Source organism: Choloepus didactylus, chromosome 14 (genome assembly GCF_015220235.1).
Source record: "Choloepus didactylus isolate mChoDid1 chromosome 14, mChoDid1.pri, whole genome shotgun sequence".
NCBI classification, from domain to species: Eukaryota; Metazoa; Chordata; class Mammalia; order Pilosa; family Megalonychidae; genus Choloepus; species Choloepus didactylus.
In genome coordinates, this window is record NC_051320.1 from 89,617,359 (window position 1) to 89,636,296 (window position 18,938).

Sequence of the window (18,938 nt, forward strand, 5' to 3'; positions counted from 1 at the left end):
GTGCACGTGTATGTGCATGTGCGTGTGCATGCATATGATACGGGGACGGCCACATGTATGTTCCCTTACGTGTACCTCTATCACTACCCCTGTTTCTAGCCCTGTCTCTACCTCTAAATCCCAACAAAGGCCTCCAGATAGAAGAAACCGCTCCACATTTTCTCTGTTCTTATGACACCCCTTTACTCCCCTGTGTGACAGTCACGTCTAACACCAGCCTCAGCAGGGAGGCCCTTCACAGTTACACTGAGTGTCTTCAGACCCCTGATCCCCTTGAACTCTCACACAGCCTGGGGAGATGGCAGGGCAGGGAGGACCCTGCCATAGCTCTTTGAGAAGCTGCGGCTCAGAGAGTTAAGGTAAGCAGGGCCCCTCAGCTGAAACAGGGGATTCTGGAACTTGAGCCACATAGAGTCTCCAAGGAGTGGGGTCTGTCTGAAAGACTCTGTTTAACATTCAGAGGCTTCCCACTGGCCTGCTGTTGCTCCAGCCTTGTGGCTTTCCACCTCCACAGCGGTGTGTCCTGAGCACCTGCGGGCCCTCTCTGGCCTCTGAACTCCTGCCCTTCTGCTCCACCTGCCTGAAGCCTCCCTGCCAACCCTTCCCCTTTGCCAGGAAGACCTCATTTGGCTTTGAGAACTCAGCACAGTGCCCTTGGCTCCAGGAAGCCCTCCGGCCTCCCCAGGCTAGAGCACCCACAGGTTGACTGCCATCCCAAACTCACCCGGTGGGCCGTGACCACTATTTCCCATGTCTGAGAAGGCACAGCCTGTGCCTCGCTCCCTCTGTCTTCCCAGAGCCCGGCCACACTTGGCAGAGGGCAACCAGGTAATTCCCTGCTTCTTGAATCGAGTGCTAGATTTGCTGAATGAACCACCAAATGAGAGCAGCTGACCATAGCGGGATGGTCCCTGGCGAGCCTGTCTCTGCTAATGCATCGAGGTCACCCAAGGCGGCATCTGGGGTCACTGTAGCCTCTGTGCTCCAGGTCACGTCTCATGGCACCAAAGCGGACATTTCCACACAGAGCCAGGCTGGCACCCTCATCCTCAGTCCAGTCTGGCCCTGTCCACGGCTGCAGCTGCTGCCAGATGCCCTGGGGGCTCCCCAAGGAAAGCAGAGAAGGGGGAGTCAGGAAGCGAATGGGGGTTTCTAAATCCAAGCCTGCGAGCTTCTGCACAGCGATACCACCACCCAGATATGCAGAGATGGCCCATACTGCAGAAACAGACACTAAGCACCTACCACAGCCCTAAATGAAGAAGAAAGCTGCTGATGGTCTGTAGAAAAGCAGCAAAGCTGCACAAAGTGCTGTATTCACCACCCAGAGGGCAAATCCACCAGAGCGTCCTCCAGAAGACCCTGTGGGATGCCACCTCTCCCCCTCCTTGTCCCACCTCGGGCCTCCATCCCAAGACCGGCCCTGTGCTGGCACTCACTTCCTCAGGCCCAGCTCAAACGCCACGCCCTAAACACGACATCTCAGACAGCCCAGCAGAAGCAGCGGCCACTGTCACACTCTCACTTTCCGTTTCCTTCCCTGCACCAGCACTGCCTGAAACTGCAGGTCCCGTTTCTCTGTTTGTTGTTACAGGTTTCACGAAGGCAAGGGCTCGACTGCATTTTTTGCCACTCTATTCCCAGCACCTAAGATGCAGCTGGCATTAGGTAAGTATCTAGAAAATATTTGCTGACTAAATGAATTTTTAAACCATGACAAATAAAACTGGTAGGAAAGACGTCCACATTATCTGTTTGCAACTATGGGTCATTTTTTTCTTCTTTCCACTTTTCTGTGCTTTCTAAATTTTTAGAATGATATAGTCTTTTTATAACTAGGGAAAACAAGGCGAAAAAAAAAAAACAGGATAAAAGAAAAATGAAAAGGAGGGCAAGGGCAGAGTATTATGGGTAGGGGTTGATAAGGAGGAAACAGGAGATCATTTCCAAATGCTCTGGGATACCTTAGCTCCTCTTTCAAAAGTTACAAGTACAAATGGCATTTAGAGTGAGAAAATGTTTTCCCTCAAAAGCAAAGGACTGTCACCAGCACCACACAAAGCAGGTGCTCTAGAAAGTGCTGTGGACCAAGCTGAACATTCCGGAAGCAACTTGCCAGGGGGAGAGGCAGAAACGAGGGATGGCGCTCAGCCTAAATGTTCCTCCAAACCCCTGGGATGGAGGAAAGAAGCCCCAAACCAGGTTTTTACCTCTGTATTTAGCCCCAGTAGGAATAAATGAAAGTTCCTTTAGAGCGTGAATACGACAAACTCCACGCAGTTTCAGACGCGGAGGCTGTCAAGGCAGATTTTCTAAGAGACGGCTGAGGTCTGATATCACGAAATGCTGCTTGGAGGAGGTTCTCATGTGGAAAAGGGGTGGGGAGCCTTTCCTTGACTACCGTTTTAATGGCATTGGCAGATGGGCAGGCTGGTGAAGGTCTGCTGAGCCAGAGATGACTGAGAAACCAGACGACGGACAGAAAATGAGTTTTAAAATTGGGAACAGCCCTGGAAGGGCCAGTGCTTTCACAGGGTTGCCAGACTCTCCACACAGGACTTCACGCTCCTTGGTTGGAGCTAAAGACAAGCAGCTCTACGAGATTAACATTTGCCTTGCAAGACAAACAGAAAATGGCCTCTGCATTTGGACACTTCTACATGGTGAACCATTTATTGAATCAGCCATCTCTGACAAGCTTTGGAATGTCACATTTCCCCTAAGCTCAATTCCAATATTCTTCAGCAAATTCTGGGCTCTCTTCTGTTCCACTGAGAACTTCCTCTGTGCCATTTGGTGGAGGCTGGAAAGAGAACTGCCTCCTAGAAAGATCTGCCCTGCTACCACCCAGCTCTGCCTGGGACTAATAGCTAAACTGGTCTCCAGCTCATCTTAATCTCCTATAGAGCTGCTGCTCTTATTTCCATCAATTGATTCATGTCTTATTTCTCATTAGGCTCCAGACTTAGAAGTCCAAGGAAGGGGTGTGATTAATTAATTCCTCCCAAACACCCAATATCTCCTAAAGTCCCTTCCACCTCAGAAATTCTCAGACTTGATAATACAGTAAAAATGAGAGGGTTGCAGACAGAAATCCAAACTCAACCAAATGACAAGAATGAAAAAGAACATTGCAGTAGATTCTTTTAGGTAAAGCAGCCCCGTGGGTTGAAGCTCTGGGGAAGGAGCCCTATCCTCTCCAGCAATCAGGATTTCACTCACTGCTTAATTTACAACAAAGCAATAGCCTCCTCTAGCATGCTCCAAAGGGGACTGACAGAGCCATTTCACAGGGTTAACAAGCAAGCACATTTACTTTCACAGCCCTGGGTGAAGTGTGACGTCATATGCATTGGAAATGAAGGGAAATAGTACAGACGATCCTGAATTTATAGCGGAAAGAAAAGGTATAAACAAATGTGGTTTGTGAAAACATCATCATAAATTCCTAACTCTAGAAATATATATGGTCATAAAGGACAAATAAAAAAAAAGAGGGGAGAGTATTGCGTGCAAGAAATGCAAAAATGTCAAAAGATATTCACAGGCAGGAAGCAACCATTCCATCTGTCAACGGAAGACCAAAACCTTTTAAAAAGAAAGAACATGTGGGAAGGAAGGAGGGCCGTGCTCCATCCTGGCCCCAGACAAGGCACTTTTCCTGGGGGAAGATGGTGGGAGGCTTCCCCTCCACCACTAGTTTTCTCTTGGTTGGAAACAGACAACAGATACTTCTCTTTTCTGAAAATACAGACCCCAGGAACAGTCCCCACCCCAAGCTGCAAAGGCTGCGGGCTACCAACAGCCGGCCCTGGTCTCTAGGACACTCGCACCCACACGGCCAACACGACCACCAGCCCGTGCCTTGGGTGCACCCGGACACGGTGGAGCCATCCTGCAGGAGTGACTCCACTGCAGCACGGTCCCTGGCTGAGGGGAACGAAGGGCCACCGCTCTTCACCAGGAGCCTAAGAGTGGTGGCACGGCTGTGCCTGCGACACGGCTTCGAGGGCACATGGGATCTGAGAGGGGAGTGAAAGCAGAAAGCGAGGCGGCCGCCTGGACCTCCCAAGGCCCCTGCACCACGGGCTGTGGGTAAAGAGCGTCCATGTGGGCTGCACCAGGTCATCAGGCGGGCGGGTTGGATGCAGACATGTGGGCAGCAGAAAGAGGGAGCCCCAACTTGGGCATCTCGTCTCGTAATAGTCAAGGACCAAGGCACAGTGTGGGTCAGTCTCAGAAAAAGTAAGCCTTCTTTTACGAACTGTGGTGAAATGGGGAGAGCAATGTGGTCTCTCCGAGTCAGAATAGAGAGAACAGGGGAAAACCCCAGTGCTGAACGCGTGGACTCGTGACTCTCACCATGTGCCGTTTCCAGACTTGGTGCCGTTTCCAGAGGTGGGTCCGATCCCAGCCCGCCCCGTCTGCAGGCGCTGACCCCGCCCTCCCGAGCCCACCTTGTCCACATCCATGTCCACGTCCACGCGGCACCAGCTGACAGCAGGTGCTCGGGAGCTATTTGAATTGAATTATTCTAACCCAGGCCCCGGGAGATATTTTAAAGCGGAGCTGACACAGACTCGGCTTCTGTTATTAGTGAAAGGGAGGGAGACGGGCAGTAGTTTCTTCCTGCCTGTGCATATCTTTTGCTATTTAGACACGTTTATTGTAAATAATACTTTACTTCACTGACCTTTAAGCCACATATTCTGAATTTGTTTTATTTAGTGCCAGGCATTGGGGGGCAGGGTTTCTGAATCACTGTCAGCTGCCTTGTAGAGGGAAGTTTTCTCCTTGCCATCTCACCCTCCTGGTAACCCACTCCAAAGAGGGGGAACCCTCGGGGCAGGGGTGGCTTCCCCGAGTCCTGCCCACCTGCACCCCGCCACCCCAGCTGAAGAGCATTCCCAGCTGCCCATCCCCAGGAGTGGAATCCTCTGCCCACCTGGTTCACCAGCTCTCCCCAGCAGCCATCCTCCAGGCTCTCCCATGGCCACGCACTGCGTCAGTCTGCCGGGCAGTGCTTCAGCAAGGCAGGGGACTGCCTGGTCCCCACTGCCCCCACCCCTCCTTTCCCACCCCAGGGCCCCTTCCTCTGCCAGCTGTGCAGACACAGGTGGCTTCCTTCCTCAGCTGATGCAGGCTCTCTCTCCCCCTGGCTCAACAATCTGCTTTCTGGATCAGTTTCTCTCCTTTTATATAAGTGACCTGAAACCTCCAAGGGCCCCGGGAGAGCCTGGCTGGGTGATTGGGCAGTCAAGGAGCCACACACGAGTCCTCCTTGGTTCCTGCAGAGCTCCTGCCTCACCCAGCAAAGGCGAGCGACACCCCCAGGGGCAGGGCACTGAGAGAACCTGTTTAAAACACGCTTCTCACCGCAAGCCATGGGCCATTTAAATCACCCCTCACATGTATCTAGGTGCCTGCACCAGGAGCAGGCAGATCTAAGAACAAGAAGAACACAGGAAAGGAAATGGTCAACCCCTTCTCATTCTGGGCACCAATGGGGCGCTGCCCTCGCCTAGCAGAGCGGAGATGAACTAAGACCAGCGTGCAAACCCCAGGCCTCAGGTGGGCCTCACTCTCCTGGCCAGAATCACCCGCCCACACTGCTCCGCTCTTGGTAGTTCTCGGGGAGGACGACCTGCTCGGCCGTGACCCTCTCTCCGTGCACTCCTCCTTCCGACTGAGCTTGAGTCGGTGCACCTGCTCTTACCTGGGACTCCCTCACCCAGCTCCCGCTATCGTGGGCAATGTCACTCCATGATGTCGCTGGCATTAGCTCTTCCCAGGCCATCTCTAAGGAAATTACACAGAACATATGGGACAGACTGTTTCGAGCCACAACCATGCTAATTTACATCATGCAACTGTGTATTTACCTTTCTGGGCCAAGACAACCCGCTCTTATGCAGAGGCGGTGCCTCACCAATCCCAGGGCCCTGACGCCGAGCAGAGCTGGACACCTGCAGCTTCAGAACCTGCTTGCTGAACGGAAGTGGCCCAGAGCAGAAGCAGCTGAGGCTGCATCCTCCATGCAGAAGAGGAGCGAAGGAGCTGTGTTGTTTCTATGATGACGGGAGCTAAAATTTAGGAAAGCACCATGCCAGCAGCTTCACTCACTATACCACAGTCCACTGAGGTAGGTTCCATCCTTTCTCCATTCTGGGGAGGAGAATGCAAGGAGGACTGTGGCCAAGGTCACACCCCATCAGCTGGCACATCTGTGAGTGGCAGGCGGGCCCCTCCTGCTGCTGGCTCCACTGACAGGGACCTGGGCTGACCTTTGAGAAGTGCCCCGGTGTGGGCCCCTCTATGTAAGGGCTGCAGCTCCCAAACAGGGCACATCACCCCCCACCTGGAGACCCATGAGGCCACCCAGCGTGTCCTCCAAGGGCATCTGATCTGCAGATGAGGCCTCTTGAGTGCGCCAGGCCCAGGGCACTGATGGGGAGAAAAGGCAAGTACACAAACCGCCATGGTAAGATACGGTTTGTGATCAAACCAGGAAGAACCAGGATGGGGGGATCCTTTTGCAGGGGGAGAGGAGCACTTCGGCCCTGCCCAGACCCAGCTACTCCATGAGCAGGCCCTGAGCCCTTCCTACCTGCCCGATCCATGGAAGGAAGAGCCACTGTCTGATGGGAAGCCAACTGCATTGCCTGGCCAGACTCTCCTAGCGGGCAGGCGGCTGTCCCCAAGGAGCAGGAGCCCACGGCCGCGTCCCCACTGCAGGCGATGCTCCTACGTCAAAGCCCCTTCTCTGGGATCTTCATCTCCCAGAGGCACTGCGGACAGTGCCGGCCTCCTCACAGCTGACAGCCATCCCACCAGCCCACCCCTCTCTCTCTACGTGGGGGGGGCTGTACTTGTGTGTGGGAATGTGTGTGTGAATATGTGTGTGGCTGTGTGAATGTGGATTTCTGTGGGGGGTGCATGTGTGAGTGTGCGTTTGGAAGTGTGAATATCTGTGAGGGGTGTATGTGTGCGAGTGTGAGTGTATGTGGGTGTGTGTACAAGGTGAATGTGTGTAGGTGTGTGTGAACCTGGCTGCTCCTGGGAAGCGGGAAGCCCACCCATACCTCCAGCCCTTCACCGTTACCAGCATCTGCATTTGGGGATGTGTCACTCAGGGACCTCCAGGGAACCCTCCAGAGGCTTCAGGGCTTTGGCTCACTGGACTATGGGGGCACAGGGCAGGCCGCAGGCGGGAAGCTCAGGCAGGATTTTATGCTGCGGTCCTGAGGCAGAATTTCTTCCCTGGGAAGCCTCTGTTTCTCCTTTCAGGGCCTTCAACTGATTGGATGAAGCTCACTCACATTATCCAGAGTAATTTCCTTTACTTAGAGTGACCTGATCACAGATATAACCACAGCTACCAAACACCCCACAGTAACACCTAACTCGGTGACTGACCAGCCAGGAGTGACACCCTAGGCCCTGCAAGCATGCCCCGCTATCAACAAGGCGCTACTCTGCTTCCCATCTGGTCACTCACTGACTGGATTCGCTTCCTGCTACTGTTAATAAATTCCACAGATGGAGCAGCTTAACCCCAATCCTTCGCTGCGGTAATCCCCCCGGTGTCCTCTCTGCTCTAAGGGCACATGTGGTTAGATGGCCCACCTGGACAATCCCCCGTCCCCCCAGCCTTAGGGTGAACCTGCCAAACAGCAGCACAATCACAGGAGTGAGGGCTCGTGGCCATCACAGGTCCCGGGGACTAGAGGGTGTGGACCCTTGGGGGCCGTTCCTGGAAACCCTGCCGACTGCTGTGCCTGGTCTCCCCACTGGGGAACAGCGGGGGAAGAAGCTGTCCTCACAGAGCGTCCATGCTGGTGGAAGAGCTCACACACGGGCTGAACACGCCGTGGGGAAAACCTCTGGTCGCCATGTGGAAGGAGGACATTGGTTGAAGAAGTGGCGAGGACAATCAATTTAATTTCAATTTAACAACTATTTACTTGGTAGGCTCTTCCTATGTGCCAGGCCCCAAGCTCAGAACACGATGCAGCATGAAACACACCAGCCGGGACCCTGGGCCTCACAAAGGACCCGAAAACAGTCACCTGTTTCCTGGCAGAAACAGCTTGGAGGGAAGAAAGAATGGCAGGTTCTAGAATCTGCAGGGACTGCTGGGTGGGAGGTGATGAGACGAGGCAGAAGGGATAGGCAGAGACTAGGGTGAAGGGCCCCGTCCCCATGCCACAGGGTGTGGACAGTCGCTGGGCAGTGGCAGACAGTGCGGGGTTTTAAGCAGATTGTAAGATTTGCATTATTATGCAATCATTTAACAAATAAGTATTGAGCACTTCCTAGGATCTCGGAATTGGGGGACCGAGGCAGTCCCGCTCTCAATTCACGGATAATCTCAGGATAAGAGGGCCTGTAAACAAGGAAAGAGACAAGACCATTTCTGATAGTTATGAGCTAAGAAACCACTAGAACAGGGAGGTGAGACAGAGTGTGAAAAGGGGACAGGAGGAAGGACTAAGGTGGACTGGGGTGGTCAGGAAAGGGCTTGCTGCAAACATGCCCCTGGAGCTGAGGCCTGAGGACCAAGGTCGCCCTGCAGAGAGCTGGGCAGGGCCCTGCTGCCAGGCACGGCGGGTGCCAAGGCTGTGAAGGCCACAAGGCGGGAGAAGAGAGGGACAGAGAGGAGCCCTGTGGGCCGGTGCATCCTGAGAGAAGGGAGACATAAGCCGGATTACTGCAGGGCCTGATGGGCCATGGTGAGCCTTTATTCTAAACTTATGGAGAGTTTCTAAATTATTGGAGGGTTTCACACAGGGGATGCTGTGATCTGATTTTCAGGTTTGAAGGATCACTCTGTGTGCTGAGTCAAGACTGGATTTTAGAGCAGGAGGAGGGGAAGCATGAGGGCCAGTAAAGAGCGGCTCCTGCGAGCCAGGGTGGGGGAGCTGATGGCTCAGAAGGGCACTTCATCTCTCACATGCACACCATTCCCCCATGGGTCTTGTCAAGGTTCAGATTCTGATTCTGGAGGCCTGCGGTGGGCCAGAGAGTCTGCATTTCTAACACCTCCCTGATGCCCATGCTGCTGGCCTGCAGACCCTCTTTTGAGTAGCAGGGGCTTAGCCAAGAGGGCAGGGGCCATGGAGACAGGGACTATTTGAGATAAGTCACGAAGGCAGAGCCCACAGAATGCACTGACAGATCAGATGTGGGGCTGAGAGAAACCGAGGCGAGCAGGCTCCCAGGTTTCAGCTTGAGCCCAGAGTGGAGAGTGCACCATTTAATAGATGGGGAAGGCTGGCTGGGAGGAAGGAGAAAGTGGCTGTGGAGTGGAAGGTTCTCCTTTAGGGAATTCCACTCGCCAGGATGGAGGCAACTGCACCAACAGGGATGGAAAGCCTGGCCAGGATGAAGCAGCCCGGTCCAAGGATGGACCCAGGCAGGCCTGCCTCCCGGCTCCCCGGGATGGGGGACAGCTCTGGCTCCCTCCCATCAGGGCCAGCACAGCCCCGGCCTTTGCCTCGAACCTGAAACAGACCCAGTGATCTCACCAGCAAGGGCTATTTCCCAGGGTGAAGCTGCAGAGAGGGGAGGGAGCAAATAAAAACCACCTGCCCTGGTCAAGGACACGGCTCAGGAAATGGGCATTCAAGCAAACAGCAATAGACTCAGCAGCATTAAAACTCAAATAAAGCTGGATTCTGCAAATAGCATCCACCAAGCTGCAGCTTCTTGGAGAGGAGGAAAAACTCAGGACTTTTCTCTAAAAGCAAAGCAAATTTCAATAGACTGGTACCCTTGGGCTGGCTAAGGATGTGTTATCTGGAACAAAGCATTAGAAGGTCATACAGAAAAACCTTCAACTTCTATTTTTCAGACCTCTTCCCATATGGCCACATATATATCATGGAATTTATTTTTTCTTTAAAATTTCACAAAGAAATGGAATTTTCAATAGCTACTGCAGAATAAGAAGGCTCAGCAAGTAATAAAAAAGCTGTGAAACAGGATGCAGTTTTGAGTATCAGCCATCAGAAATCGCACCAGAAACAAATCTCCGAAAGAAGTTTAAGACAGGGAAAAAGAAAAGATTTGGATGACTAAGGGAGAACCAAGAAAGGCTTACAAAGGACAAGAGTTAGCATTAAGTGACAAGGAGAGTAACCCACTGCCAAGACCCAAATGATTGTTTTTTTTTTTGGTCTCTGACTCTGCGTGCTGCAGGTCAGCATCCAGCGACAGCAGAACAGATGTTCTCTAAGGAACGCGAATTATGGAAAAAATTTAAGTGGTTACCTGTACATATAATTAGGCACTTGATATAATTAAAGTTGGCAGAGCCCCAGGATCAAATAAATTGCACCGCCAAGTCCTTTAGGCAGAAGCCAAACGTTGCCAACCAATACAAAAGTGCAGTTGAAAACTGGGTATCATGGTAAGGGCTGTGTAAGAGACGAAAAACGAAGTAGTCAGTAAGGCTTTGGTATGTTACAGGAGATCAAAAGAACTGGGAATTAAAAGATAAGCGTCAAACCTGGATTGTGAGCAACTATTAGGAACCCAGATCATTTGTCTGGGAGTCTAGTATTAGATCACCGGAGGGCACAGGAAGCACCGGCCCCTGCAAAATGCAACTGATGCGGGTTACCTCCGAAGGACACTTACAATTCCCTGGCTTGGATCTTCCGGCAGGCATCTGAATCCACCCTGATTGTAATTATACTACAGAGTCAGTAAGCAGGGAATGGAAGTGACATTCCAATCACACAATGAGTGGTAGAAAATACAAGCAGTTAAAGAGGAGAGAAGCTGCGGCTACTGTCAGTTCTTTCAAAATGTAATATAAATATATTCTTAATCTTGTCGGAAAGATTTCTTAGAAAAACAACAGTGAAAAAAACCATAATGGGAAAATAGAGTAAATGACATGCTGAAGATGCCAGGGTTTCATTAGGGTGTAAGAGAACAAAACCAGCTATTAGAAGGTACTACACGCTCACGAGCAACACGCTCTGAAGTCAAATGAGGCTCTGAAGGGGAAAGGTGAGTAGAAAGGAAAGCAAGACCAGCCAGGAGTGAATCTCCTCTTATCTCCACCATGGGGACAACACTGGCATCAAAGAGGGATGTGTTTACAGCATGAGCCAAAAGAAGTGTCTCTATGGGACCAAGAAAAGAAATTTCATGGACCCATAGTTATTTGAGTTTAAAGGGATGACACAAAAGGAAGGGCTTCCCCCAGACCCTGCTGTGGATAGGACAAGGGGAGGAATCTCAACTCAGCCACACTTTAAGACAAACCAGGTGGCTGAAATCTTCTGTAGCACCACCTGTAAAGGGCTGGGATACCTCGTGCCAACAGGTCCTCAGTCAGAGGTCTCTACCTGCAGCTAAGCAGTCAGCTTGACACAATGCAGCGACTGTTGATGAAGAAATAACAGAAGCGGGTTGGGAAACCTCACACAGATCTCTCCAGATCCCTCTCCCCATTATTTTGCCACATGTCTTACGTGCCCCCAGAGGGGGGAAGGCTACCTCTGGGCACCCCTTTCAGGCAGATCACAGGGCGGAGCCTCCCTCCAGCCAGAGGCTGCGCTTGGCGGTCACTGCATGGGGCAGCTTCACACAGGGCACCAAGTGTCCAAGCACAGACCAGCAGGGAGAAGGGGCCTCATGGGACCAGGCCACCTAGGGCCGGAAATTAAAAACAGAACGGGCTGGCAGCGGACTTCCTTGCCACCCGGCACCAGTGCACACTGGTGTACCAGGTCACTGCAGTAGATCACATTTCCTTGCAAAAATAATGCACTGCAAGTAACAAACAGCCATTCCAATGCTGGCTGGCAACCCACACATCTTCCCATGAGACCTGCTGCTGACACTGCCTCTCAGTCGAAGGGCTGCAGGCTGGGGTGGTGGAGGCCTGCCGGCCCATCTCCTCCTGACTTCCACGTCCTCCACTACACCCCAGCCCTGACGACAAACAGGATCTACCTGAAAATGGCAAAGGGCACATCTGGGAGAAGGTGGGGTGATTTTGGTGACGCTGGAATTTGCACTTTTTTTTAAAAATCAGCAGTTAGAACATGTGGGAAGAGCACCTGGGATTTTGAAGATTTTGGCAGTATTATTTTGCCCCATGACAGGGTGAGGGTCTGGGGGGTGGGGGCGGCAGGAGTGAGCGGGGCGTCTGCAGGCCTGAGGCAGCCTTAACTGCTCCTCTCTGAGGTTCCCTGTCACCCCTGCCACCAAGGCACTGGCATGACAGCTTGGACAACATCAAGAACAAGGAGAAAGAAATGGAAGATAAGAGTGTCAGCCCCTCGGGGGCATTGTAGAGAACCAGGAATGGGGAGTGGGCATGGAGCCCCGAGCACATGGGTCAAGGGGGGCTTGCTGGCTGGATGCCCCAGCAGGGCTGAGCCACAGGCCTGCCAGCATCACCGTCACCACTGCCATGTTTAGGAACGCGAGTAGCAATTACGGTAAGAAGGATTTGCTTGCTCCCGACTGGGGGAGTAAAGGGGCCTGTGAGCCCTCCAGGCAGGATGCAGGGGGTTGGAGGGCCTGGGCTGGAATCTCCTCAACTGTGTCTCTCTCAAGGGCCTGCAGGCTTGAGCTGCTTCCCTGGACCTTGAACTGAAATATCAAATATCAATTGTGAAAGGGATTCGGCTCCATCAAGGTATGCATGCTTTCCTGAAGTTGGCTTCTGATCACCATTAAATCTATAAATCAAAATTGTCTCCATGAGGGCTGAATACTTCACCCTGGAGCAAATGGTAACCTTCCATTGACAAAGAGGCCTTCCCACTCAGAAACACCGGTGTGCGTGTCTGCACACAGGTCTCAGAGGAGCGGGGCTTCCAGTGTCTACACTGCCGGACAGCCTTCTGCCCTCACTAAAACTGAGTTAGATGGCTCCTGGTACACAGGGAGTGCTGGCAAGTTCACACAGGGGCATAGGTTGAAAAGCCTATTTTGCTTTTTAAGAAACCTGGAACAAAACAAATCATCCACTCTGGTTCACCTGCAGCTCAGGGGTCTTCTCCAGGCTGGGGCCTCCTCCCACTCCTAGAGGTCAATACCCAACAAGGCCCCCAGCTCCCCATCTGCTGTTTAGGGAGAAACCCTCAGCAATAATAAACAATTCAAAAACATTATGAGAAATTCAAAAAGATCCAGGCTTATCATAAAAGCAATCTGTTCAGTCACCCTGACCTCCTTAAGGAAGATGCTGTGTTGATGCTGTGAGTCTCCATATGACTCACAGAGAAACGTCTGCAGGAAGAGAAGGGAGTGAGGTGCCATTGCTGGCTTGGTGGGCCCAGGCCCAGAGGCCACAGTGAAGGGTGGGGACAGTTTTGGAGAGGTACAAATTGTTCCCCTGAATGTCCAGCAGTGGGAACGCTCAGGGCAGATTCCCTGGGTGGTGTGACTAAACAAAGAACAAGGAAATTGCGATTTGTTGAAGATGACAATATGCCTTCCAGAGGGCAGCATAGTCAGGAAGCCCACAGCAAAAGGACATCATGCTCTGTGAAGTGACAGAAGCTACAGGTGTGTGGGCCCAGCCTCCCTCCGCCCGCCTTCGGGAAGGGGGTGCTGAAGGGTGAGATCAGACAGAAGTACTTCCTAGATTTGGAATCCCCATCCCTGGTTACACAGGGCAAGTCATTTAACCCAAGTGGCACCTCATCTTCTGCTCCCCTGCCACCAGTCAGCCAGCAGGGACCACCAGCTCCTGCTCCCACCTCTGCTGAAAGCCCCCCGGCCCCCACCCCCCTCTGCCATCCACGGCTCCACTCTGGTATCCTGCGTCCATGAAGCCCTCCCCACCCAGCACCTGCCCCCACCCCAGATCCAGGTTCAAGCTGGGTTTCCCCTCCAGGGCTCCCCCACATACCTCTCAGGGCACCTGCCAACCTTCCCTGCAGCGTTTGTTACTCTGTACCACATCTGCCTGGTTAAGGTCTGACTTTTCCATACCCCCTGACTGGTTCTGCCTGTTCTTGATTTTCCACTGTGCTTTCGCCTTTACCACACTATGCAATTTCCTTATTTTTCATGTCAATGTGTATTTGCTCTCTCCCCCAGTTAGAATGTAAGCTCCTCAACTGTATCACTCATCCGTTTTATTCAGTGAAATATCCCAAGTGATGGGAATAGCGCCTGGCATGTAGAAAGAGCTCAGGGAGTATTTGTTGAATGAAAATAAATCACTTACGCCACGAGACTGTTTGCCTCCTGAGAGCAGGAGCTGTCTTACCTCTGCACCCCAGGGTGGCAGACAGAATAATGCCCCACCCCCAGGTGCCCATGTGCTAATCCCCAGACCCTGTGAATATGCTCCCTTAGGTGGCAGAGGGGAAGTAGCAGGTGTGATTAAATTAAGGCATTTCTCACAGGGGGATCACCCTGGATTACCTGGGGGGGGGGCTTGATGTAGTTACAAGGGTCCTTATGAGTGGTGGGCGGGAGGGTCAGTCAGAGAAGGAGAGGCGAGGGGGAAGACGAGGTCCGAGAGGCCTGGAGTGAGAAGGACCCACCCCACCGCTGTTGGCTTCACAGTGGAGGAAGGGGGCAGGAAAGGAATGTGAGTGGCCTCTGTAGACCAGAAAGGGCCATAAAGGGCTTCTCCCCTGCAGCCTGCAGAAGGAGAGCAGCACTGCCATGCCTTGCCTTTAGCCCAGGAAAACCCAGTTGACTTCTGACCTCAGGATTGTGAGACGACAGCTCTCTGGGGTTCTAAGCCCCTAAGTTTGTGGTGATCTGTTACAGCAGCACCGAGGGAACGCACCAAGGAGCTGAACACACAGAGGCTGCTCAGTAAATGAGTATTTCAATGATTGTAAATTACTAAATAAAATATATTATTATTTTCAGTCTCTAAAATAAATTTCAACCCCTAAAAACAGCAAAGAGTAATTTAAACTAACAAGCTCAGGGTGATGGTGGCTGGTGTTATTCTTTTCTTAAGTTTTTCTTTTCCTCTAAATAACTAATTGTGACTCAGATGCTTATGAAAATATTTCTTATGTTGATAAGTCTTACATCTGCCCTACCAAGCAGTTTTAGTAATCAAATATAAATCTTCTCATCACAAAAGGAAAAAGAAGAAACCAGTTAATGAAAACTCTTTGGTTTTAGCAAACACACAATGAGTTGCATCCAAAGTTCTCATCTGTTTCCTTCTGCCAGGAAGAGAAGGGACAGGCAAGGATCCTCCTGCTGAACATTTCAAAATGCTCAATCCCCCTGGATCTATTTTTAACATTGACATCCAAGAAAAGAAAGAAGTGACAGGAAATCATTGAGAACATGTTTCTCCTCCTTCCTGAAAATTTAAAGGGTCTAAATTACGGGCTGATTATTTTCCATGTCTTCTTTTAAAAATAAGAAGGAAACAAATGAAGACACAGGTAAACAGTGTTCCCTCAGCCCTTCACACTCCCACACCCTCAGCCTACTATTTCTAGGCCTGCCCCAGTCATCCCGGAAACCAAAAACCCTAAAGGCTGGAGACTAATCCTTTTCAATTATCACTGATGAATCTCAATATGTAAGATTCTTTTCAACAGCCATTAAGAAATTATAAAAAAATAAAATTATACACAGAGCATCTAACTTATTTTAATGGGAAACTAATCTTGCAATTTTTAAACATCAGGAACCAATTCGTGTACCACCCAGAACTAGTTTTTGACCCTGTGGAAGATGTATATAAAATAGAGAGCTTTAAAAAGACCTCAAATTATGGTATCCAATGGTGATTTTGGTTATCTGTGCTCTGCCATATACGTGATGTTCTTTATGATGAGACTCTCTTGCTTTTTTCTCTCCGGCACTGATTTACAGGTCGTAAATGGAGAATCAAAGCATGAAACCCACAGCATATGTAATTCTATGTAATAAACATTTACTGAACAATGGCAATGAGTGACGTCCTGGTTGGAGAAAGATGAAGTCCCAACACCAAGGTGCCCCCCACACGGCAGGGAAAGGACAACATCACTGCTCACCGACACGAATACTTGAGTTCACATTCAGTTTGCTCATGCACTCTTTAAGCAGATACAATTTTGCTGCTGAAAAATCCAAAACCAGAGTTTAATTACAAGGTAAAAAAAGAAACTGAAACCAGTCTGTCTAATAAAAACAGCTATATTTAAATTTAAACAATACGGCCATCAACTGAATCCAGGGGGCATTCTTTCACTTAGAGAGGCTGAAGCATTACCATCCCTTCACTAGAGCAGTGTGCGTTCACTGTCTGCCGGCCCGTCAGTCCTTCCATCCACCCTTCTACCCATTATGTACAGCAGCTTGATGCCAGGCCAGGCAGACAAAATAATGACTAGAAAATTCATGTTCTTACGGAACATTTCCAACTGCAGTTAATCAAGACTCTCTTAAACGGTGACACGACTCTTAGCCCTGTGTTTTCTACAAGAAAGGCGGCTCTCTGAAGGGTTTTTTTTTTTTTTTTATTAATTCAGTTTTATTGAAATACATTCACACACCACACAATCATCCATGGTATACAATCCACTGTCCACAGTATGATAACATAGTTATGCGTTCATCACCACAATCTATCTCTGGACATTTTCCTTACATCAGAAAGAGCCAGAACAAGAATAAAAAATAAAAGTGAAAAAAGAACACCCAAATCATCCCCCCATCCCACCCCATTTGTCCTTTAGTTTTTATCCCCATTTTTCTGAAGGGTTTTTTTTGTGCTGCGAACACATCATACCTGTTTACCCTGGCTGTACCGGATGCTTATCAGCCTTATCTCTGTCACCTTGTCAGCCTGAAAGCGCAGAGCACATCCAAGCTGCATCCTAAACCCCACGACCTCGTGTATCACTGCATTGCCTGCAATGCTCAATAAATCAAGTCCCTGAGAGCAGCAAATCAATCCAGTCCCGAGAAAGAAGACACAAATCACCGTCAATAGCAACTTCCTGAAAGTCACAGAAGGATTTGGCATGTATGAAATGTCCAAAGTTCTGTTAGAGCCCCAGTCAGACCCTTCCCGAAGTAACAGGTCTAGCTCAGAACTCCATGTGTCAAGATTAAAATAGGGGTATCAGAAGAGATTTCTAAGACAATCTGAAGACTGCAACCTAATAATTACGAAGAAAAGTTAAAAGAGTACTGAGTCTGGAAGGGTAAGAATCTGTTCTCAAGCAACCCAGGCTGGAACTGCCTACTGCCAAGCTTCGGTCCAAGACCTTCTGGAAAGAAACATTACCTGTGAGGAGCACCTTTGGCAGATGTGGTCCAAACACTTGCCTAGACACGCTGGGGATCCTGTCTGTGGATCAAGAAATCCCAAGCCAGACCAGAATGTAACTAATTCCCAGAGCAGTTCCCAGAGAACCACTTAGACCGAACGTCATGCTTTGCACTGAGTCCTGGCAGCCTCAGAGGGACAGTCTTGGAGGCCCTACTGCGAAGTCCACTCCTGAGTCCCAGAGGCAAGTCATGGGGGTCGCAGCACCCAGGAACATGAGAGCCCACATGAAGAAGTATCTTTATCAGGAAGTGCCAAGACAACCTGACCCTTCTCCCTAAAGTCAACTCCTTCATGTTCCCTTCTTGTTTGCCACTATAGAAGTCAGCACAAAGGTCACAGGTGAACTTGGATAACCGCAGTAAGACACACCTGTTCCAGAGCTCTGCTTGCATGTTAGTATCTTCCCCAACAACCTGCACTCCCAAGCCCCAAGCCCCCGCACCCTCCCTTGCCTGATTTCCCCCCATGGCACCTGTTCACCATATGACATACTTCATGTCTTCCTTGTTCATTTGTATATTATCTTTTTCCCCAATAGAAAGTAACCTTCATGATGGCGGCTGGTTGGTTCACTCCTGTAGCTGCAGTGATGAGGAAACTGCCTGACACTAGTAGGAACACCATACTTACTGAAGGAATAAAAGAACAGATAGCCATGTAAAATCCTATGGTCTACATTTCAACTTTCTCCATCAACTTGAGCTTTGATTCTAAATGACACCTTTTTCCTGATTCTGATGTATTTACTGGTTTTTTGTTTGCTTGTTTGCTTTTTTCCCCAGTATTTGTGAAGCTGCTTAAATCTTTTGGAAAGAGGCAGGAGGTAGGTAGGTAGGTAGACAGGGAAACAGACATAAATAGATAAGAAGGATGATCTAATTATTAAACACACTGCATTTTATCAGATGGTCAAGTCCCTACTAAGGACAGAAAAAGAGGAAATGAACCAATAGTATAATTATTCATCAGTAGATTAACCTTTATCCCAAAACTGATCATTTTCTTCTGATCTGTTCAGTCATGCTGCGGTGATTTGATCAGGTAACGTTTAATATTTAAAAGAAAAAGAGAAAAGAAAAAAGACCGACCCCGTGAGAAACCCTCCCCGCTTCTCTGGTCCTCCCTGGGGTTCTTCTTAGTTCTCCTCACCGATCCTTAAGTACCAGGGGAAGCTTTTCCCCGTGAGCTGTGTCTAAACCTGTTCACATCATGTTTGTTTTCACTGAGGGATTCTTTGAAAGGGAAGAGATGAAAAGTTTCGGGACTTTCCAAAACATACAATCCCTGTCCCAAACACACCCCCACGGATAGAGCTACTGAAGACAAAGTCTCATAATTAGCAGAGGTGGAATAAGAAAATCATGGGATTAGACCAATTTCATTCCAAATCCTACCTTAGTTAAGTTAAAGCCTTGAAAAAACAAATTAGTGAAACAGAGGGCAGGCGAGGAAGGGGGCATGTGGGTATGTGAGATGCATATTTAATAGGGGCAGGGGTCTTCACCTGCTTCACGACAGTCACAGTTCCCGGCGCCATGGCAACCACCGAAGCAACAGCAGTGGCGTCGTGGGTCTCGGCGCCCAGCTCGATGATCTGCTGGAGGATGTTCACAGCTGTGGGGTCCAGCCTGTCACCTTTCGAGAAAGAAGCAAACGG

General features: G+C 50.2%; 1 protein-coding gene across 1 annotated transcript in view; it reads right to left on the reverse strand.

The window, feature by feature from the left end:
- Positions 1–18,938, reverse strand: part of ZFAT (zinc finger and AT-hook domain containing) — a 422,711-nt gene that overhangs the window by 8,078 nt on the left and 395,695 nt on the right. The window contains 1 exon segment of the mRNA XM_037803015.1: positions 18,786–18,916. Within this exon segment, the coding sequence (XP_037658943.1) occupies positions 18,786–18,916 (131 nt within the window).